The sequence below is a fragment of the Pecten maximus genome, chromosome 19, assembly GCF_902652985.1.
Source record: "Pecten maximus chromosome 19, xPecMax1.1, whole genome shotgun sequence".
Taxonomy (NCBI): domain Eukaryota; kingdom Metazoa; phylum Mollusca; class Bivalvia; order Pectinida; family Pectinidae; genus Pecten; species Pecten maximus.
The window spans coordinates 8,904,639-8,930,464 of NC_047033.1; the positions used below are offsets into that span (position 1 = coordinate 8,904,639).

At 36.1% G+C, this 25,826-nt stretch overlaps 1 protein-coding gene across 1 annotated transcript in view; it reads right to left on the bottom strand.

Annotated features, from left to right (window-relative positions):
- Nucleotides 1-1,928: 1,928 nt before the first annotated feature.
- The window catches only part of LOC117317998, a 37,373-nt gene continuing 13,475 nt past the window's right edge, over nt 1,929-25,826 (bottom strand). The window contains exons 2-7 of the mRNA XM_033872967.1: nt 15,163-15,390; nt 11,613-11,793; nt 9,879-10,015; nt 7,802-7,894; nt 6,753-6,887; nt 1,929-5,670 (exon numbers count right to left, since the gene is read on the bottom strand). Of these exons, the coding sequence (XP_033728858.1) occupies nt 5,663-5,670; nt 6,753-6,887; nt 7,802-7,894; nt 9,879-10,015; nt 11,613-11,793; nt 15,163-15,390 (782 nt within the window). The 3' untranslated portion in view covers nt 1,929-5,662. The remainder of the gene's footprint in view (nt 5,671-6,752; nt 6,888-7,801; nt 7,895-9,878; nt 10,016-11,612; nt 11,794-15,162; nt 15,391-25,826) is intronic.

Sequence of the window (25,826 nt, forward strand, 5' to 3'; positions counted from 1 at the left end):
GCTCATGTTTAAAACACACCATTAATTATACATTATCTTCATTTCCAGTCTATTCCACAGTACAAGACAATAGCTAGAACCCATTACCACTGGTACCTGCGGGATGGTTTTACGCTTGAGCGAGATTACTGAATACACCAAACAGATGATATTGACAGAACTCATTGTCATATAGACACACACACTATTGGTTGTAAGGAACACCTTTGATATATGTTACCTTTGGTAGTACTCGTCTGGAGACAGACCTAGCGAGGATAAATCGATAAGAAACAAATCTAGGTCTAGTGTATAGTGATACGTAAATCTTTGAAGGGGAAAATATCTAATCGAATCTTATCCTACTGTTCTTTGAATAAACGTATGACTTAATTTCCCCCTTCTTTTGTGTATTAAATTAAACTAAAGCATGACTAAATCCAACATTTCTGCTACATAGAAGTTTTATGAAATATAGAATAAAGCTTGTATTCTGCGTTTAAAATGTATGAACGAATCTCATTTTAATGTACTGTATATAAAATTTGAATTACTACCATCATTATTAATAGTGTGTACAAAAGTATAACTACATGTAAATCTAATCCTGGTGCATACGAATGTATGACTAAATTCTATCAAAGTGTGCCCACGTAAATGAATAAATGTAAGCTTACTGCGTACAAATACATGACTAAATCTAATTGTACTGTGTAAAATGCAAGACGAAATCATTAAATATAATCCTTCCATGTACAAAAGTATGGTTAATCTAACCCTGCTGTATGGCTAACAAACACTTTCTATTGTGTACTAAAATGACTAAATGTAATCCTACTGTACAAAAGTATGACCAAATATAACCATACTTCGCACAGAATCATGGCTAAATCTAACCATACTGCGTACAAATATGACTTAACCTAACCATACTTCGTACAGAATCATGGCTAAATCTAACCATACTGCGTACAGAATCATGGCTAAATCTAACCATACTGCGTACAAAAGTATGACTAAACCTAACCCTGCTGTGTGCAAAAGATGACTAACTCTAATCATACGTGTACACTTCTGTGTACAATTTGTGTAGAAATGGGCGGTTAAATATAATCGTACGTGTACAAAAGAATGACTAAATCTAACCCTGCCGTGTACAAAAGACTGACTTACTCCGATCTTACATGTACACAATCATGACTAAATCTAACCCTGCTGTGTACAAAAGCATTATTAAGTCTAATCCTACGTGTACACAAAGTTTGATAAAATCTAATCTTCCTGTGTACAAATGTATCCTATCCTAATATATAGTGTGTACAAATGTACAATGTATGACTCACGCTCGTTTTGCTGTATACAAATATATGACTAAATCTAACCCTGCCGTTGGAGTAAATCAAGATTTATCGTGTCTTTATTACTGTATACACTTGCGATTCAATAAAGCTTTTCTAAGCATAAAAAGGGCCATGTGACCAAATGTTACCATTCCGTTGTATTTTGTGGAAGAGTGTAGCAAAGTCATACATTGTCGCTAGCATGTATTCCTAGCTCCACTGTTTTCATTTCTTTGAATAAATCTAGCTTTAGTAGTATCATATCGTTCACTAAATCTAATCGTAACATCATCATTTTTTATCGTTGACTTGATCTAACGGTGCTATTAATACAATTAATTAAATAAATCTTACCCCACATTATAACTTCAGCTGAATATTTTAATAGAATCCTACTTTTAATACATATTTGACTAAATCTAACCGTATTATTGTCATACGTTTGACTGGTTTCAATATATATTTGACCACATTTAAGTCTGCTAAGGTATCGTGTACATGCGACATTGCTAATTGTCGGGGTTTAATCACAAAGGAAGGTATATAATCCCCCCCCCCCCCCCCCCCCACCCCCCCCCCCCCCCCCCCCCCCCCCCCAACCAACCAACCAACCAACCAACCCCAACCCCCATTCAGATACAAACAATAATATGTAGCTTTCTAAGGATTGTCTTTGTGTCGTGAAAAAAATCAAAGTTGATTGTAGAATCTAAATACCTTCTTTTGATTGTGAAGTGCTTCCAGGTAACAACGTTTACAAAACAAACGACTGACATCGTCTACCTTCCGCTAAGTATATAGTGAGAAGATACATTTCATGAGATATACACAACTGTACATAACAGGTTTTTAAAAAGGCATTTTAAATATTTCAGTTTACAAGTAAAAGTGCACCAATACTAGCAACATGACATTCGTAATACAACACACCAACACATGGTTAGGACGGGAAGCGAGACGAATAATATTTTATAAATTGTATTTTGATTATACTACACACAGTGAATAATATTAGGAATGTGTTTTGTGTATTTTTTTCCCAAGAAAGCAGAGAATATTGCGGATGTGGCAAACGTCCATCGCCAACAAAGACAGTTCTAAGTCGGCCATCTTGGTCGCATAGCAATCCTTGAAAGCACTCTAGATTTTATGTCTGGTACAAACTTTTACAGTTCATTCACAAGTTGTAAATTAGTACTTATTCCTTAAACACGTGACATTCAAAGGACTACAGCTCAAAGAGTTACCAGTAATTACAGAATTCAAAGTGGATGAAATATGTCAAAATATTAAAAAGGAATGAAAAAGTACAACCTTAATAAGAAATCGAAACAACTCTTCAAAATTTCAATGTTGATGTTTTTTTCAGAATTAACCATTACTTCAGAAAATGTTATACAGTTATAAACTTTTGACAAGGTCGACACATCATGTCATTAACCTTTAAATATTCAAGCGAGAATAACAGTATTTAGGTTGATAAAACCGTGAATGGACTTCTTTGAAACGATCCATTCTATCAAAGTATATAAAGTGTCACTTCAATTGTATATTTAATATAAAAAGTAAACATTTGATTTCTATTTTTAAAGTACAATAGTTTCACTCGTAAAGTTCTTACCAAGGTCAAAATAATACAACTATATATAAGAAAAGGGTGTCAAATCAAGCTCATGAAATACTTCGTCTGCCTAAATATACAGCTTAGGATATTTTTTGCAGAGAAAGTGGTTATTAACTTTTTTTCTATCTGATTTTGGTGATATTTATCATAAAGTAAAATAATAAACCAATCTGTGTTGTTGCATATATACATGCATGACCTGGTAGAGTATCCCTTGCATAGGAAAACAGTCTCCAATACCTTCGGACTCTAGGCCCTTTAAAATATTCCCGCCATAAACTCGCTCATCCATTATCCAAAAGGTGGCGTGTTCTCATGCAGTTCCGCTTACCCAGTACTAGTCACTATGCGCTTATCCCATTCTTTAAAACTTGTCAGCTTCTAAATTCCTCTATCATGAGGTCAATTGGGTATTATTCCATTTCTTTTTCTTAAGGTTGAAATAATAAAGCATAGTAAAATTTAGTTAGAGAATGGCTTGACAGGAATGTGACTGGATTGGCGGACCACGTTTTTATGTGATATATATATAGTTAGTAAATAAATATACATGTAGCGGTGATATGTTAGACAACAATGAAAACGACAGCAATATAAGTAGTTAAAAACATGTAACTGTTCACACACATCTATAATGCCCATACCGTTTTACTGAGAACATGATTATGTGAAATAAAAAGGTATACAGTATATACAGAGGAATATTATCCAAACTTACAATACTGTAGGTACGTTGCGTTTTGTTTAAAAATGCTACATCACCGAAAACTTGTAAACTAGATCTACTCAATTGTCACGAAAATGCACAAAATTATAAAAACAAAAACAAAAACAAACACACACGGGTTAAATATACACCTATGAATTACGCCAAAATTGAAACAATAAATGAAAGGAAAAGACAACAGCATCCTTAATTAATCAGATAGAAGACCAAAAGTTACTTAAGGCTAAAGTTTTTTTTATGGTGGTGACAGCGTAAATTATATAACTTTTGGTTTGGTGACAAATATATAAAAGCCTATTCTTGTTTTCAATACACTTTGTCACATTTCGATACAGGGAGTATTACTTCGTGGAAACCAAATAAAGAATATGTGAATAATTGTATAAGCAGCTAAACTTGAATAAACATGAATAAGGGAATGAATATTTTCAAAATCATTAGATTCAGTTTTACAAATTCAAAGTAAGGGATATATTGAGCAAGCTACCGTGTATATGAATTGTTTCACTATATATCATGTAAAATATCAAACGTTAAAAAATCACATTGAAAATACTATTGCAGTTAAATAATATAATTCAAAATAGCAATATAATGAAGAGATATTTGAAGACATGCTTTGATTATAACTAAACTAAGTACCTTTATTTTGAAAGTAGAATTGCACAAACGTTGCATAATGATTCATGGATATTTGATTTGGAGTAAGTATATTAATTTTAATATTTGAATTCTAATTCCGTAAGAGGCCTTACATGCTAAATGTAAAATGTAAATGAAACAGACATCAAAACGACCAAAGTCCTTGCTTGCAATGAATACACGACTACATGATATTGATTAGAACGAATTGTACTAGGATGTTTTTAAAGCATATCTAAGCCTATCCCTTACACATGAAACGCTTTTAAGGCATGATTTTAGATAGATGGGAATTGACAATTGATTTAGGTGTACATTTTAAAATCGATATAAACCAAAGTTACATGTACCTGTCTGCAGATACCGCCATCAAATGTACAACAGATATTTTAAGACATTTTCAAATAAATTTATTTTGTCACTAAAATGAATGATGCCAAAATGCAATAATCAGGAAAGAAATATTACTGTAAACGGATGTATTTTGGTTGGCCAATTTTTAAGCTCTCTCTGAAGTTGATTTTTGTTGGCTGTACCGCTTACAACTATGGCGACTCTGCCATAGCGGACGACGCACTGGAAAGCATTGTCTCTTAACAGGAACTGTTGCAACATATAGTATGACGTGTTACACATTTGTACTGACTACATTTTAAGATATTCAGATAACACAGTCATAATTATGTGCTTTAAGTGCAAAATTAAGACCATCTCTAAAATTAGAAGGTTACAGGACTTCTATTGGTAAATGTATTTTGACATATCCATTTCCTACATATATATTAATTCAATTGAATTATTTATGTATCATGTTTATCTATGCTTATATTTCAGGACAATATCACTCGGGACATTGTACATTTCAGTAGTATATAGCTTATAGCTGAACTGAATTCCTCAATTATTCGTACTCTTGTTCTTTATAATTCTTCAAAGTGGACTTTTTTCAAACACCTTATGCTCATTTTCTTTTATGATCAATTGGGTAACAAATTAGTCTACGACATTTTAAACCTACTGTAAATGTACCTATTTTAGTCAGAATCTTATTTTAATGATCTTTGCGCTGGAAGATTTCCAGAATTATTATTGCGCAAATTATAGTTCCTGTTCATTTTTTACCATGGCAAGCATTTTTAATATTCTTACTCATCATTTAGCTAATATGTTTTAATTCGGCGATGCGCTAAACGTTGAGCTCTCCAAAATAGGTACGTATACAGTATAAACAAGAATACTGAAAGTTGGAAAATGTAACTTCTTCTCGGCAGTAGAATCCAAGTGGTCATCATAATGTCCAGAATCTGTGTAACAGTTTACTGTTTGTCTGTTAAGGATGACAAAATGTCCTTACTGGTCTACAACGAAAGGGAAAATATGGTAACTTTTATATACAATATATTTTTACTTTCATATATGTATATATATATATATATATTACCCTTTCGCTGCTATCTCCTTAGCAACATTTCAATGTTATTGACATGCAATACATCCAATACACAATTTATCTGGTTAGCTGAGTGGTATTGAGTTACAATATATCCTATATCTGTTTTCTTACACAATTTCGATATGTGATTCCATCAAAGTATCGCTTTATTTGATTCCATCAAAGTATAGCTTTGAAAAAATAATAATATTGCTAATAATTTGATATGATTAAGAGTAAATTTCCGAAATTGTCAGTTTTGTATATTAATTAGTGGCATTTCGCTTTAGGTCATATCCTTACACCCAACTGATGTTGTGAAAGAACACACGTTGAAAGAAAACGGGTATATTCATTCTCAGAGCAGCTTTTCTATTGTGGTAGAAACATGTCACACAAACTCGTGTTTGTTGTATATGACATTTTTTTCACTCACATAAGTTATTTTTCGCTGAAGCACATGTTTTTTTGTAACTTTGGAACTCGAGTGATATAAATGCCATACATGTATAGAACAACCACTCAATGTGTAACCTCTATTTATCACATCATATATCTCTTTTGGACACGTGCAGAATTATATATATCCCTTAATTATATCAGATCTACGCTATAAACACGTGTAACAATCCATGTTTTCCTATCACCACATCAGATACCTGTAGCAATAGTACACGTTAGAGACAGTATAAATTTCTATACATGTTTATATGCTTTATCACATCAGGTATACAAAGTAATACTGCAAATTTAAAATGTATAAAAGGCTATATCCTTGATCACTTCAATTTTGTTATGGCTTTAGTTCATATCTGCCTAAATTTGTAGTTTACTTTAACTGATTAAAGGAATGAAAACAGCAGAAACCGAATGACGTCATGGGACATTATATTCTATGACTTGCCTTATATTGGTGACCTTGATCACTAAATTGTACTCTACAATTTGCCTATATATCTTATATTACGTAATACACTATATTATACTACAGGTATATATATAACTTACCTGGAGTACTAGCCTGAATATTAATTAAAGGTACGGTCATCTCCTGGCCTGAATGAGCCACGTGTGTTTTTGCACCCTCCTCTTCGGTATTTCCGGACTTGCTTATATCAGGTGAGCTTGGTAGGTGTGAATGATCTAAACATATAAAATATTGTACGTCTCTATGATACAACCAAACAAGAGGTTATGTATTGCCAATGAACTGACCTATTATAATTCGGTACAATTCACCGTCATGAAATCAGGATTATTTTCAGATTTTATAAAACACCTGTCTATACAAAGTTTAAAAAGTAAAGTAAATATAGACTTGATATGATAGATGTCAATATGATCGTAATTAACGTTGTATCTCCCTAGACGAAATAGATCTTTATACATGTGTAGTTGTTCTTTTGATATTAAGATATTATGTAGAAATAACAGTCATTGTTGTTATTTTTTTAATTTCCCTGTTGCTTGAAACCGTGTTGCGTGACAGAGTTCTGACACGTGATTAACCACACGTGATTTACGTTATCGATATGCACGCTAACCATAACTGGGCGTGTCTTATCATAGGTATTTATATTGATTCAATGTAATACGATTGGTTTATCTACATATCACCATGCTTCTGTAGATATTTTCTAATCAGCTTCAGACATGATGATTTCTATCTACCAGCTGCCCTTTCATTGCTCCGCTCAGAAGACAAAATGAATTACTTGGTTTATAAGTGTAACCTGTTTAGAATAACCTTGAAATTTCCTACACCAGCCCATGTTAATGTTCATCAAAACCTGCGCTTTCTGATATTCACTCCACTTAAACGTGTACTATTGCATTTTGCATGCTTCAAAAGCTCTCCTTAATTGCCGTGTATGTCAAACAGAGGTACAAAGGTTTTTTTATTTGGGCAATTGCAAATTCTATACTGTTCAATATTTAGACATTAGATAATGATTCCAATCAGAAATGACCTCTTTAGTTTACCATAAACATATTTCATTACATTTACATAATACCAAACTTCCAGTGTTTAATTGGGTGTCTGACGCAGTACTTACCCGTGCCATTGTGTCCTTCTACACGTTCGGTAAATCCTATAAGTTCAGTATCAGGCTGTTCTGTCGGATTTATCCCTCCCTCGGATAAGTAAACTGTACAAAGTAGTACATATCAGTGTAAGTAGTAAAACAATAAACAGCTTGTTAAGCTCATAATGCTGAACCTATGCTGTTATTAATTTTATCATATTTATGTCACGTATAAATATTATTTTAAATAACTAAAAACAAAGATTTATAATGTAATTATTTTGACATGTGACCCGCAGCACATCAAGAATTAAATCTACAAAACACCAACAGATAGTCCACAACGACAGATAGCACACGGACGGTATGAGACAGACGAAAATTACAGATATGACAGATAGTCCGCGAAAGGTCTGAGACAGAAGAGAATCACAGATATGACAGATAGTCCGCGAAAGGTCTGAGACAGAAGAGAATCACAGATATGACAGATAGTCCGCGAAAGGTCTGAGACAGAAGAGAATCACAGATATGACAGATAGTCCGCGAAAGGTCTGAGACAGAAGAGAATCACAGATATGACAGATAGTCCGCGAAAGGTCTGAGACAGAAGAGAATCACAGATATGACAGATAGTCCGCGAAAGGTCTGAGACAGAAGAGAATCACAGATATGACAGATAGTCCGCGAAAGGTCTGAGACAGAAGAGAATCACAGATATGACAGATAGTCCGCGAAAGGTCTGAGACAGAAGAGAATCACAGATATGACAGATAGTCCGCGAAAGGTCTGAGACAGAAGAGAATCACAGATATGACAGATAGTCCGCGAAAGGTCTGAGACAGAAGAGAATCACAGATATGACAGATAGTCCGCGAAAGGTCTGAGACAGAAGAGAATCACAGATATGACAGATAGTCCGCGAAAGGTCTGAGACAGAAGAGAATCACAGATATGACAGATAGTCCGCGAAAGGTCTGAGACAGAAGAGAATCACAGATATGACAGATAGTCCGCGAAAGGTCTGAGACAGAAGAGAATCACAGATATGACAGATAGTCCGCGAAAGGTCTGAGACAGAAGAGAATCACAGATATGACAGATAGTCCGCGAAAGGTCTGAGACAGAAGAGAATCACAGATATGACAGATAGTCCGCGAAAGGTCTGAGACAGAAGAGAATCACAGATATGACAGATAGTCCGCGAAAGGTCTGAGACAGAAGAAAATCACAGATAATCCTCAAGTAACTCACATAAAGTTACTGTACTTGAATGAGTGGTATTTTACAAATTATATAGCTTAGGGAATAACAACCACACAGCTTACACATTTTAAGCATTGCACGTCACATAGTTTGAAAAAACATACGCCTATATCTTATACCTATGTCTTCGGTCTTCAGATGCTATCTGTCGCTGTGGTTGGCCAATAATTCACCAGTATAACGTTGATTAATTTGGAATTATTAATTCGAGTGATGTCTTGTCAATGTATCCTATTTGCATATGTCATACATGGATCATGTACAACGTTTTTTTATCGGTTAATCAAAATTTGACTGTTATCTTTGCATACATTTTAGACGATATTCATGAAGTGCTTTTATTTCAAGGAACCTGATGTCTCATACGATGGCCAATCGAATTATTTCAAGATTAAAGTTTGAATTATTATGAATATAATGCCTGAAGTTCAAAAAAGAATCCGCAAGTTTTGCTTTATATCTATCGCCCTGCTACTGGTAGGTACTAGCTTCTTCCTGCCGGTTTTGTTTTTGCATTATTTAACGTCCTATCAACACCCGACTCGACAAGTGAGAATTTCTTAGTTAAGTACAATTATCACAGCCTCGGATAAACAAGTAAGGGGTCCCGGGTTCGATCCCTAGAAACATAATTAGTGTAACAATGTTACATATATATTATCCCGTTTAATACTTGAGTAGATCTGTTTACGTCTATGGTCATTAAGTGTCAAATAGATTGGACAAGGCATTTTGTGATAAAGAAAACAGTTTTTTGATAGTCAATGTGACTTAGCGATAAATACAGACCTGTCTACATACCATAATAGCTTTTTTTGTATTAAATAGTTTCCGTACTCACTTTCCTTTTTATTGGATTTTCGTATCCACACTAATTTCCCGGTATGAATTTCCGGTCTACGTTGGCAGCAGCAACAATAGAGAATCAGACAAAGGCCTATTGGGATCAGGAACAGTGGAATTAACATGAAAAGCATCCTGAAACAGAAAGATCATGGTTAATTGTTTCCTCTTACACAATATACATGTACATAATTATTCTTAATTACTAAAGGTTCCAGAATCCATTGTTTGTTTGTTTGGGTTTTTTTTTTAATTTTTTCGTGTGTGTTTGTTTGTTGTTTTGTTTAGTTTTTCTTTCTTTCTTTTTTTTTTTTTTTTTTAGATTGACGACATTTTTTTAAGGGCGACCTCCCTGTGTTAAACAGTAGTATGTGTCATGTGTTTTCTGGGGATTGCAATATGTTCGTGTGAGTTTATTTATGACGTGCAGAAAAAGCAGACTTTATAGCGCTGCCTCATTGAAGTATACTGCGGACGGCAAGCAGGACACCCTCCCCGGTAACATTGTACTAAAAATGGATTAATCAGTTATGACACTCCAAAATGCTTAATGCAAATCTTCGATCAAGACCCCAGTCAAGCCATTTACTGAACTGTTTTCGTATCTCGGATGGATATGTCATTTAAGAAATAATTAACGATGATTCGTGTATTATTGCAGGATATACAACGAGGACGAGGATATTTTGCAATTGAATTAATAACGAAGGCCGCAGGCCTTCGTTATTAATTAAAATTGCAAAATATCCGAGTCCGAGTTGTATATCCTGCAACAATACACGAGTCAAAGTTGATTATTTCTATTCTACCATGTACTGTTTAGTTCTGAGATCGACCTCTTTCTAATAGAAAAACAGGAAGGAAACCCCGAGAAAACCTTGTAATTTATTTCTTGAGAATTGCATCATCTGTTGATGAAATATACAGGCAATACAGTACTATGATCAAGAGCATCTATCATATGGCATTGATTTTGAAAAAAAAAAAAAAAGGATAAAAAAAAAAAGAAAAAAAGGGGGCCTCTGTAGGATTCGAACTCGCGCGTGATAAAAATTTATTGAAAGACTAACCCATTATAATGCCCACTCGGCTATAGTAACCTTTTATAAAACGGGTGAATATTAGATATATAAAATTGTTACAGCCGTGACTCCCGGCCGTGTATTATTGGCACGAGCGTGGGTTATTGGAAAATAATACATGGTTTTAAACCAATCAAAACTGGCGTTGCATAGCAAACATGGTAGACTTATGAATATACCCACATTCAGAATTCGTCAATCCATACACAACTCTTGTAACACTGGTAAATACCACTTCTATATGGAAGGGCTACATAAGGGAACACCAAAGCATTTCATAAAGTAAGGAAATGTGGCACTATAACGATTGCTATTTTTATGTGTAGTGAGGTCATATATGATAATATTTAATTTTGAGTCATATCCAATAACGATGTTTGTAAAACATAAGCATATCAATAATTTCTCACACACCAATACAAGGCTTACCCAATACATATGGAGGGTTTGTATACCTGCCGTGATTGCCTGACTTATCACTGATGTACTGGGTCATCCCAGCCCTCTTCCAATATATCCGCTTAAATAATGTTTATGACAGGTTCATTATAATCTTAATATCCAAGATAACCTGAGGGACATCTCATTATTTTGTCATCAGATTTTCACTGTGAAATGTTGCTACAGTGATTAAAGTGTACGATACGTACGTTGTTTCGTCATAAGCAGGTGGTTTCCGGCCTCCATGTACTTCCGGTTTGCAACATAATTGTTTTTCCGTCTCACCACAGCATTCTGTCTGTTCTTGTGTATCATTTGCCATTGGACAAAGGAAATGTCCATCTATGGTGTCATTGTCTGTTTTGTTGATATTTACACACATTGTAGGCTCTAAAACATAAATATTTAAAACATCTAAGATAAAGTTTTAATCTTCGGTAACTAACAGAAGATTAGCGTAATATCGACAGCAACAAATACACGAAAACTTCAAGAGTTTGCGAGACAGGGTATTATTAGTGAGACTGACTGATTCATGCTAGGACTTCAAATCTCAGATCATCGGAGAGAAGGATCTAGCAATTCCATAGTCTTCCAGTTCGTCTCGTCCAAGAGGTAGAATCCATAACCGTCTTTGCAGGGGCGAAATAACTCTCCAGAGTGGGGGAGTGTAACTAGGTATATTTGGCGGGCGGGGATGTTGTTTAGATTGTACTGACAACGGGTAAACTAGTGGCTCCATTCTCGGCGAATGTTAGGCATAGAATAGAAACTACTATTTAAAGGCTGATATGTCAGGGGACAGTACTCAAACATGAATCTTTCATCGTTGGGGCAAACGCTCAACTAAAGGTCAAGAGTGAGACAGTGTCAAGGGTTACATAAGGAGGGAGAAAGGTGTTTAGAAAGAAGAGAATATACAAAGTCTCCAAATCAGTCGCCTTTTATGAATCACGGGGAGGGGTCAGCAGATACAGTGTACAATTAGTATGTCCTGTCTGTACGTTAGAAGTATCAAAATACCCTATCAGCAGCCTATAACGATGTTAAATTCGTCACCCATTTTAGCTATAATCCATATCAATACTATTTTCAAAATGCTCAGGTGTGTTTCCTTTTGTCCAGATCATAAAAGAACAAAATATCATAGTGTTTGCTAAGTTAAGCTCATAGGAAGACCAGTATATATCGATTTAAAGACATAGTTGGGTGTTTCATGATCAGGGAGTAAAAGCCATAACCTTTCGAACGCCTTAAAATATAAATCGTGAGGAAAAGTCCGGGGAAAATGCATTCAAATTTAAAACCACATTTTCTGGAAGTGCAACATTTTAACCTACAACAACTGGTCTATATTTCTTGTATGAAATATGAATGAAAACTTTAGAGAAAATACTGAAAGGGTCACAGTATACAAAATGTATTTAAATCCAATAGGAAGTGACAATGAAACACACACATGTAGGAAAAATGGAAATGACCAGTTATATAATACTAGAGTGAAAATCGGGGAGTTATCTCCCTTGTTTGAAACTAGCTTCATCTAAACCTCGCTCCGCCCTGCTTTCATACGCGTGAGTATTAATCATTATTATACCTTATGTAAGATTCTCGTCTTATTATTGGTCAATTCCTAATCACATGACCTGAAACAATATGCAGTGTCAGAAACAGCGGTCAACATTGCCGTGGGATATTGCAATGTGTCCCGCTCCGCCCGAAAACGCACGATTGTTTCTTACGGAAAATCCCGAACATTGAGAAGGGAGACAATTCTTACAAACGCAAAAGTGTAGTTTTACATAGATAAAGAGAACTGTACCAGATAAAACAGATTTTTTCACTAGAAAATTTTTCTATTCGGTATAATAAAATAAATAGTGCCCTTGTCTGAGGGGAATATGGAGGATTGTTTCCCCTCGAGAACATTATCTTTCCTCGCCTATCGGCTCGGGAAGATAATGTTCCCTCGGGGAAACAATCCTCCATATTCCCCTCAGACAAGGGCACTATTTATATATTGTACTGATAGGTTTAGGAGCCTTTAGTGTAAGGAAGATGACTTTGACTTTAAACATATTGTTTTGCCAATTAGAATGAGAAAAAGGATTAGAATTAACTTATGGACACCCTCTCCCATCATACAAATACATTACATGACATCAGTGCGATTGGCATATACATAAATTAGAAATAAGTATACTTAACATAGACACAGGTTTGCAGGAAAGAATACAAGAATACATATCAAAATATATTGCTGGATTTTATGTAGTTTTGCACATGTCGGAACACAAGAGATTTTAGGTTCACAGAAAGATCTGAATTTTCAAAAAAGAGAAGTACTGAATATAAAAACTAAACCTTAGAATTTAAATTTTGAAACATAGTTAATCATTCCAATTCATGCAATTTGCAAAGAAAAAGTGAAGGGCATTATCGCAAGGATGACGACGAGTGCAAAACGGATCATTAATAAGATTTACTCGATACAGATCATATTTGAGAACACTACAGTTGTGCAACAATCTAGTACTTAAAATGCCTATTTAACGATGATACCATAACACTCATGGAATATCTTTTCCCCAAGTAACAGAATTATGAAAAGGGGATACAAGACAACAAAAGTGATTCGACAATTTTATCAATTTGACAGTGTTTGATATACGAGGGCTGATTGATATGTTGTGAGCCCCATATTGAAGGATTTGAATTTTGCCGGACATTGTATTATTGATCATTATATTCCCCTTCAGTATCTATACACTTTTGCCAACGGTGTTCTAGGGCCTCAATGCCACTTTTATAGAACTCATTTTCTTGGCTGTTCAGAAAGTCATCCACTCCATGTATGACGTCATCATCGGACTGAAAGTGGGTGCTTGAAATAGCTATCTTCAGGTTTGGAAAAGATGAAAATCTGACGGAGCGAGATCAGGTGAATAAGGCGGATGCTCTATCAATTTAAAGCCACAATCGTGAATGGCAGCCATGGCAATGGCAGACTTGTGAACAGTAGCATTGTCCTGATGGAATAATACACCTTTAGTTAGCTTTCCACGGGGCTTAGGTTTAATATTTCCCCGTAACTGCTTTAGAAGTGAAGCATAGTATGTACCATTGATTGTTTGTCCCTTTTTGGAATAATCAGCACAGAACCATCTGCATCCAAGACAACCGAGGTCATAATCTTCACACTGCCATCTTTAGCGGCGGAGAGCGCCATGATGGGTACCCATCGGGCCGAAATCTTTCTCATTGCAACATCTTTCGTCGGAATGGGATGTACTCTTTCCTGTAAAATGCCTACTCTACTGGCCCTGTATCTTTCTGTGACTCGTTTGTCAGTCATAATAATATCATGAACGTTATTGACCATTTCTGGGGTTGCAACATTGACAGGCTTTCCAGGACGGGAGTCATCCTCAAGGCTCTGTTGGCCGCGTTTAAATTCTGCCTCCAACCTTTTCACTGTAGCATATGAAGGGACATCTTTTTGGGATCACTGCTCTTTCACCGATTTTGTCCATTTTGCAAAAAAAAAAAACAAAAAAAAAACAAACAAAAAAACCCGCTTATTTTGTTTACCTCGTCAATATAAACTAACCAAATGAGACCGGCCCTTGGGTACACGGCCCTATATACAGTAGTCAGAGAATAGTAGGACTTAAAAAGAACATCCTTAAGTACCTCCTTCAATACGAGGCTCACAACATATCAATCATCCCTCGTATATACAAATGTACCGTTACTTACTAAACTCCGGATCATCCTTATAACGTTGTGTCGTTTTGTATTTTTCCATTAACTGACTCAGTGTGTCATTTTTGACGTCATATCCGGTTATGTCTGCTTTAGTTGTGTTCTCTCCGATACTGACGTCTCGTCTAACCAGAACGTGATCCACTACATCATCACCGAAGGTCAAGGTCTTTGCATAGGTTAGATCTGTGTTGATCACCACAATCAATGACGCCGCCCAAACTGAAATCACAGGAATGTATTGTTATAAAGACGCTACCTCTCCGAGAAGGAGTGATTATGGCCGACTTTAAACAACAATAGAATGTTTATTTTCACAAAATACCAAAATGTTGCATACAAAATTTTGAGCTTCTCGTTTTGTTTTTGTTCTCTTTTTTAATAGTTTTTTATTTTGTTTTTTGCATTTGTTTTTTGTTTTTCTTAATTCATAGCGAACGAGTCATTAATAACATCTAGAATGAGTTATATCGTGTTCCGCCATATTTGGTTTGTAACTTCCGGTTTTATAAGCGAAAGTTCTAGGTCGCTGTTATTACCGGTATCTCATTTCAATTGTTGGCGTTAATTTGTTTTATCTCTATATTGTTGCTGACATTTGATGTATTTTTGTGAAACGTAGAATTTAATTTTATGCTGACGTATTTAAAAACATCTAGCAACGAAACGCTTCGTAAAACACCTAGAGACATGTAGGACTAAATGGGTGTTCTGGGGTAAGTAAATATAATTTATCCATATATGTAAGGTAGGTGTTGTGTCACGCCCGATTTTATTGTATTTGGACCAAAATCTTAGCGACACCAAACGGAGTCGGAGAGTTCCACGTTTTCATATAGTAGTGCGCTCTGGCCCTACACCAGACATGGTGTCAGGGCCAGAGGAAACTTAATTTATAAGTACTATTGTATTGTTAAATATATCATTCGTCTCTTCTACATAACTATATAGGATAAACAACACACATACAACAACTGTATTTCACAGCGACATAGGCACTGACTAATGAGTTTATTAAGAAAACACCATAAATGTCCAAAACAATGGCAAAAATACATATTTCTCACATCATACCAATTCCTCACCTAACCTATCTTCATAAAAAAATACGTGTGCTCACTACTACCTGTGTCGCCTGAATGACACGTATAAATTACATCCAAGCCCATTTGCACGTACAAATACCGGAAGCGCCACCTATTGGCGTATTTCATACCAAAGAGAAAATAATTATTTCCTAATTCCTACCGTCAACCGGTTGAAATTATATTGTATTTAACCAACTTTTGTGTAGTGTATACGGTATGATTAAATGTATAGGAAATGTTTTTCACTGTCCTGTACAACATTATATATTGTATTATGCTGTTGTACGTTTTTTGGCCTTGTGTTGCAAAAACATCGTCAAATCTTGAAAATCTTACAATGCTCAGTTTATGAGTAAAATGTTAAAAAAAAACATTTTTCAAAAAGTATAAATTTTGTATAAAGACAGTGGATTCAGCGTTTGGGAGAAAAGACCGTACATGAAACCAAAGAAAATGATCTTTATATCAATTCCACTCGTATATTTGGGTCAGATGACATCATCGATCGGATAATGGTCGACACAATTGCTGAAATCACTAATTGCTAGCAACGTGTTGTTTTGGTTTTATAGTGTAAAACATCATCGCAATAACCAGGGTCACATAAGGGCGGTAGATAAGGATACAACAACGTATGTCACATGAGGACGGTCATATCATAACATAGCATGGCATGGCATGGCATGGCATGGCATAGCATAGCATAGCATAGCATGGCATGGCATGGCATGGCATGGCATGGCATGGCATGGCATGGCATAGCATATCACGGCATAGCATAGCATAGCATATCACGGCATAGCATAGCACGGCATAGCATAGCATAGCATAGCAAAGCATAGCATGGCATGGCATGGCATGGCATTGCATAGCTAAGATGATTTATTTTTATATTTTTTTTCTTCGAATGTGAATAAAACACGAAAGGGCAAGATGAAACTTGTTCATTACAATTTCAAATTTAAACTATGATTGGGTTAAGTTCGAACCGGGTTTGCTGACAAATCGTTATACTTTAGATAATGTATTCGACTATTTCAAGTTCTGTACCTTCAACAAATGAAATCCATCATTGCATTCTAGGATTTTCTATACAGGAATACCAGAATCCTTCCACATTCGAGAAATATGTCGTCAGTGTATAAACACAGCATGGCTATAAATGTTTCTTCATGCCGTAAAACATATACACAATGTACTGCACAAATATAACATAGTGGTACCTATGTTTACTATAAACAGCGCGGAACCAAAAAATCAATTCCTGCACGACAGCAAAATATCTCCACAGGACATGTACGAATGACACCTAGAGACGACATACACGTCAATAGTCCGAGTTGGGGCTAATTTTGATCAATCGGTAACTATTTACGCTGCGAGCACAGACATTAATTTGCACAGATGTAGAAAAAAAACATACAACTCAGAAACTCCTTGATAGAAAGTGTAACATAGCGATGTTCTAAATAACAAGTTAACCAAACAGATGGCAAGTTGTTTTAGGAGTAACCTTTTAAAAATCGTGACGTTAAGTTACATAACAACATAGAATACCGACATAATAACAAAACCGTATTTATCATTCGGTATTGATAAAATCTTTGTCGAGGAGAACGCGAAAACGAAAACGTGAGGTGACGAGTCAGCCAAAAACGTCTCTGGTGTAATAGTATATCAACATGTAATATTCTATTATTATAATAGTGATATTCCAGAATGTGTAACTATAAATTAGCATACATGTACATGTCTAGTGCTCTATCTATAATTAAGATTCTAAGATTAAGATAATGTAGTAATGATACTATGCTATAGAATTGTTAAAATTTATATGCTAGTGTACGTCTTGGATTTTTCTTTAGCTGTCAAATGACTTCTACATGTAAAATACAGGTAAAAGATCTCAGGTAAATACAGAGCATGTATGAAACATACTATAATTACCCTCCCTTTGATGTTTCTGTCTATTGTTCTAAATATGCAGGCGTTCTGGGAACACACCCTTTCGTCTCGTTAGCATGATATCGCATTAATGACAGATGCAGACCGAGGGTGGGACTGGGGGTGCTGGGTCAAAATTGTGTCATAAAGATCCAAGTCCCTTTCCCCGTCACCTTCCGGCCCGGCCCAGCCTGACCCGGCCCAGCCTGACCCGGCCCGTCTGTTGGTTTTCGTCTAAAATTTCCTTTCCATCAGGTTGGACTATGGCGCGATAGTGTATACCAACAGGACCTTTATGGAACGCCAAATTAACTTATATTCAATTAATTTAATAAATCTTCAATTATTTGAAGATATATTCAATTCAATTGAAGATAAGTTCAATTTAATTGAAGATACGTTCAATTCAATTGACGATAGGTCCAATTCCATTGAAGATAGGTCCAATTATTTATACCTATCTTTAATTATCTAAAGATAGGTGCAATTGAATTGAGCCTATCTCTAATTGAAATGAACCTATAATTGAATAGAGACAGGCCATGCCTTTGTAGGTTGATATTGAATCGAAATAATGAAAGTAAAGAATATATCCAGGCTGAAAATTTCGCTCCTCTGAACTCTACGAGGAAGTACATGTATATATAATATAACTAAAGCACGAATTAGGCGGAAATTATTTAAACAGATATTACGACATGAAAAATGGAATGAATGCATTTTTGAATTACCCCTTGCGTCCACTCGGAACACCTAGATGGAAGGTACGGAATAGGCCGAGTAGTTACGAATGCCCTTGCGTATTGTTTCAACATCTAGTGAGGTCAAATCATTACTATTATTACCTATCGAATATTGGGTGACGGAACTATTCCATTAAAGCTTAAAAACGTTCAATTGAACGTTTATCAACTGTTCATGGATTTGTTTTAATTTTCTGTCTGTCAAACGACTGCCACTAGCCTTTTATTACATTTTACTAGTGAAACATCGAACATTGTTTATTCTATGAAAGTGTTATTTTCACGTTTTCTGATATGTTCCCCAGTGAAAATTGTCACTTTTTTTCTGATATGACCAATCAAAAGACTACTAACAAACGACAATGGGGAAAATTAAAAGCTTACCAGGTATATTTTGTTATAAAAATGTATTAAACAGAATATCTAACCGTATCTTCTGTATTATCACAAATATACTTCACTCGTGCTGCTAATATTTGGCTGATATTTTGGCAAAATATTAGCCCATTCGTGTAATATATTTGGTATTACTGAAGACACTGTTAAATATTCTCTCTGTCTTTCCTTTATAAAACCTTGGCCATGTACATGTTACTAGGTTTTTTTCGGTCATTATCGTTTTAGTATTATTAATTATTATTGAACAGCAAATGTCTGTGGTACAGTATCGTTACATGGGGACTTCGATGCAAAAACAGACGTAGGATCAGCGTATCAAGACATATTGGTATGTCATAATATTGGAATATGGTGCAGCGAATATATTATACAAATATATCATGGGTGTATGTGCAATAGTCCAGAATATTTGACACGAGGTACTGGTAATCAATCGATGTTCTATTGTACGAGGCCGAAGTTGTCATCCACGATATACTTGTTTTATTACAAATTCACCAAAACACAGTTAGAATCATTAACATCTTGACTTTCCCGTAGACCATGAATTCACCTTGACTGGCGTCGGCAGTGTTGACATCTGAGTGACTTAGACGCTTGAAAGGGAAGGATAAAATTCCGAAACGTCAAAGGTGTTCAATAGTTCGCACGTGACCAAATTCCAACGCGTCACAGGTGTTCAATAGTTCGCACGTGATCGTGCAAGTCATTTTAGCCGTGCAATAGTTAAAAACATAGCTTATTTGTATAGTTAAGGAAAATCAAACGCATTATGTAATAAAATCACATGATCAACGAAGAATACAAATATCGATAAAGATAATGCAAATATCGCGAAATACATAAATATGTATACGATATTCAACGGAAACTCATAAAATGACAAATGGATTTCCCCATCACAATAGAAGTTGACCATATCAATATACGTCGTCAAATTCCGTCAATATTCGACATCAAAACTAATTCCGAGACTTAACGGAAAAAGCCGAGTTTATATTTTACTAAGCTAGCTAGTTACATGTAAATGTAACCACTTTATATGTACCAGTCAAACAGCAGATTCGAAATCGATATGACATTTCTCGAAAAACCATTTCCATCAAATTTGTTAAGACAACACGTGTAATCGGGGTTTGTTGCGAACTCTTGTGTACACGTATTTAGATGGTAACTCCGTATCCATTGATCGACGCTTAAGGCTAAACGATGAATCAGCGTGCCTGGAGTCTGAATTTACCCAGATTTTAAGGAACATTCGATTTTTATGACACACAGGGGAATTCCCTTAACACTAATTTGTGGCCATTTTGTGGTTCCGCGTGATTTCAGAATGCACTTTATCGTGTCAGCGTATTATGTATATGTCACGTGCGATAGCGCAGATATTGAATTATGTATGTCTCAAACGACCATAAACTAACCCTAGTTAATATTGAATTTCTTTCAATATAAATATTGCAGGATATTTTGGAAACAACCTTGCTGAATATTAAAAAAAAATAACAACGTTAGCTTAAGTACATGTATATATCTGATGGTGGTGGTGGTGGTGACACGAATTAACTATAACATTGAAAACCTCTAAATACATTTCCCTCAAGAGCTGGATAATTTTCAATCCGACCGTACCCAATTTACGACATTACAATCCGACCGTACCAAATTTACGACAGTACAATCCGACCGCACCAAATTTACGACAGTACAATCCGACCATACCCAATTTACAACAATACAATCCGACCGTACCGAATTTACGACAATACAATCAGACCGTACCGAATTTACGACAATACAATCCGACCGTACCCAATTTACGACAGTACAATCCGACCGTACCCAATTTACGACAGTACAATCTGACCGTACCCAATTTACGACATTACAATCCGACCGTACCCAATTTACGACATTACAATCCGACCGTACCCAATTTACGACAGTACAATCCGACCGTACCCAATTTACGACATTACAATCCGACCGTACCCAATTTACAACAATACAATCCGACCATACCCAATTTACGACAGTACAATCCGACCGTACCCAATTTACAACAATTCAATCCGACCGCACCCAATTTACGACAGTACAATCCGACCGTACCCAATTTACCACATTACAATCCGACCGTACCCAATTTACGACATTACAATCCGACCGTACCAAATTTACGACAGTACCATCCGACCGCACCAAATTTACGACAGTACAATCCGACCGTACCAAATTTACGACAATACAATCCGACCGTACCCAATTTACGACAATACAATCCGACCGTACCAAATTTACGACATTACAATCCGACCGTACCAAATTTACGACAGTACAATCTGACCGTACCAAATTTACGACAGTACAATCCGACCGTACCAAATTTACGACAATACAATCCGACCGTACCCAATTTACGACAATACAATCCGACCTTACCAAATTTACGACAGTACAATCTGACCGTACCAAATTTACGACAATACAATCCGACCGTACCCAATTTACGACAATACAATCCGACCTTACCAAATTTACGACAGTACAATCTGACCGTACCAAATTTACGACAATACAATCTGACCGTACCAAATTTACGACAATACAATCCGACCGTACCCAATTTACGACAATACAATCCGACCTTACCAAATTTACGACAGTACAATCTGACCGTACCAAATTTACGACAATACAATCTGACCGTACCAAATTTACGACAATACAATCCGACCGTACCCAATTTACGACTGTACAATCTGGCTTAACATTATCGTACAGCGAGCATTTCAGAATATGTTTCTACACTGCTCATTGTCTGGTTTTATGAGAAATCTTACGATAAACAGTTAGAAACGACAGAATAATTTTCTAAGATAATTAAATCTGCATGAATTCCATGACTAAAATAAAATCCTAGATTGGCCCCGGTCTCTAAAATATTTAAAATATAGAAAAAAAAATGCTGTTTATGGTTTTGGTCTCTAGGATAGTCTGCTTCAAGTTTCAAATTAAGGAGAAATAAACTTGACAGTTTAGAATAAGAATTCTAAACAAAAAACAACAACAAAAGCAAAAGCAAAAAAGCAAAACAAAAACAAAAACAAAAAACAAAAACAAAAAACATCAAAAAAGCACAAAAAAACAAACAAACAGGAAACAAAATTAAAAAAAACTTTGGGGTACGTGGCCAGCCTTATATAATAGAAGCCTACTACATGTATTAGGTAAGTCTCCATTAAAGATTCTGCTGATTACATAATGGAATGGTACTGGGGTAACTAGACAGTACCTTGACTCTGCTATACAATATCAATACGTTTTATGCTTGTTCAACATTCTAGCCGTTTTTAAACAACCAGGTCGTATTTTCTTTAACACATGACCAGTTGTTATATATACTTTCCTATGGTGTCTGAAGCGTGCGAGCTCGACATAAAATCTAAGCATTTATTTTTACTGCGTTCGATTTGTGCTGTTTTGTTAACATCGTAACAGATATCTATTTTGACATGCAAACGCTCGACAGACTGTCTTGATCACTGGCACGGAAAGCCACGCTACAGAACACGCGAATCTTACACCTACAGGTTTACAAACAAACAGCTATCTTCAGGGTTTGGTTACGTCAAAGACGCGGCCAAATAATAATGTAACAGAGAATATATCTATTAGATTAACATATACATGTGCATGTAGAATATCTTCTTAAGATAGCTTTTTTTAAATGTCTATGTAGAATCATAAAATCATACAGGCGCACGGTATGAAATCACAGAAAATCGCACTGTAGCTTTATTAGGCCATGTAGGGCGGCAGTAGGGCCACGCAGCAATTTAAACGTTATAGATATCAGAGAAAACTACAGGACATCTTGTCTCCATTTACTGAGGGGCCGCGGTGGCCGAGTGGTAAAGGTGTACCGACACTTTATCACTAGCCTTCCACCACTGGGTTGCGAGTTCGAAACCGACGTCGGGCACCTCCAAAACCTGGCACTTCCTTAAATGACCCTGGCTGTTAATAGGACGTTAAACAAAAACAAACCAAAGTCTCCATTTACTGAATATGACCGACCATCCTTTAATGAACCAGATCGGGGCTGCCTTCACTGAACCAGGCCAGCAATGTCTCTATTGAACTAGATCAGTGCTGTTGCAATGAAACACGCTAGCGTTAAGGCTTCCTTTACTGAACCAGACCAGCGCTACCTTCACTGAACCAGTCCAGCATTGCCTTTAATTGACCAGGCCAGTCTTCTCTAAACCCACCGGCCTGCCTTCACCAAACCAGACAAGCGCTGCCTACTGTTAGTGATAACGACATTCAACAGGATAGGATGATAGGTAGTTTTATGTCGTTTACTATCGTTACTCATTACCCATGGGGCCAAGCTATACACAACAATCGCCATTTTGTTCCCTAATGTGAGTTCCTGGTTTCAGAATAGAAAACAAAATGGCGCTATAATTATATCACCCATCTGGCATACACACTATTTAAATTATTCATTTGCTGAAGATCGTAAATATTCATGACCATAAACCATACTGTACCGCTCAATATTCTACGGCAACATACTAGGATCTCGGGTACGTTTGTCTTTGCCGTTAAATACTTCGTCCTGCATACGCCACTGGGATAATATCTGGATACCGATGAACTTGATGGTGAAACATTCTATTTTGACGGACGCCATTTACTTTTCTATCTGCCCCCGTTTCTCTATGTATGTTTTTTAAATGGCGATTGCCAAATACAGTAAATATATATGAAATACATGTATTGAAAATGACCTAAACTTTTAATAAAGTGTTAATTGGTTTTTCCGTTAGCAGTTATCATTCAATACATAAAAAATGGAATCTTATTGATTTAGGTAGATATTGATCAAAATAACATTTTCATGACTCTCCCGTTAAATCCTTGGTATCAGTATATTCCATTTACGTACTTTTATATACCATTAGTTGTTCGCCATAGTATCGGTCTAACTCGTCTATAAGCAATCACGATTTAAATAAAATGATTTATACACTTATTGAAATTACAGGTCCATCAGTCTCTGTCGTCTGTCTGTTTGGTATATATATATACAGAGATGTCAGGTCCACCAGTCTCTGTCGTCTGTCTGTTTGGTATATATATATATACAGAGATGTCAGGTCCACCAGTCTCTGTCGTTTGTCTGTTTGGTATATATATACATACAGAGATGTCAGGTCCACCAGTCTCTGTCGTCTGTCTGTTTGGTATATATATATACAGAGATGTCAGGTCCACCAGTCTCTGTCGTTTGTCTGTTGGTATATATATATACAGAGATGTCAGGTCCACCAGTCTCTGTCGTTTGTCTGTTTGGTATATATATATACAGAGATGTCAGGTCCACCAGTCTCTGTCGTTTGTCTGTTTGGTATATATACATACAGAGATGTCAGGTCCACCAGTCTCTGTCGTCTGTCTGTTTGGTATATATACATACAGAGATGTCAGGTCCATCAGTCTCTGTCGTTTGTCTGTTTGGTATATATACATACAGAGATGTCAGGTCCACCAGTCTCTGTCGTCTGTCTGTTTGGTATATATATACATACAGAGATGTCAGGTCCACCAGTCTCTGTCGTTTGTCTGTTTGGTATATATACATACAGAGATGTCAGGTCCACCAGTCTCTGTCGTCTGTCTGTTTGGTATATATACATACAGAGATGTCAGGTCCACCAGTCTCTGTCGTTTGTCTGTTTGGTATATATATATATACAGAGATGTCAGGTCCACCAGTCTCTGTCGTCTGTCTGTTTGGTATATATACATACAGAGATGTCAGGTCCACCAGTCTCTGTCGTCTGTCTGTTTGGTATATATACATACAGAGATGTCAGGTCCACCAGTCTCTGTCGTTTGTCTGTATGGTATATATATATACAGAGATGTCAGGTCCACCAGTCTCTGTCGTTTGTCTGTTTGGTATATATACATACAGAGATGTCAGGTCCACCAGTCTCTGTCGTTTGTCTGTTTGGTATACATACAGAGATGTCAGGTCCACCAGTCTCTGTCGTTTGTCTGTTTGGTATATATATATATACAGAGATGTCAGGTCCACCAGTCTCTGTCGTCTGTCTGTTTGGTATATATACATACAGAGATGTCAGGTCCACCAGTCTCTGTCGTTTGTCTGTTTGGTATATATATATACAGAGATGTCAGGTCCACCATATATATATACAGAGATGTCAGGTCCACCAGTCTCTGTCGTTTGTCTGTTTGGTATACATACAGAGATGTCATGTCCACCAGTCTCTGTCGTTTGTCTGTTTGGTATATATACATACAGAGATGTCAAGTCCACCAGTCTCTGTCGTTTGTCTGTTTGGTATATATATATACAGAGATGTCAGGTCCACCAGTCTCTGTCGTCTGTCTGTTTGGTATATATATATATACAGAGATGTCAGGTCCACCAGTCTCTGTCGTT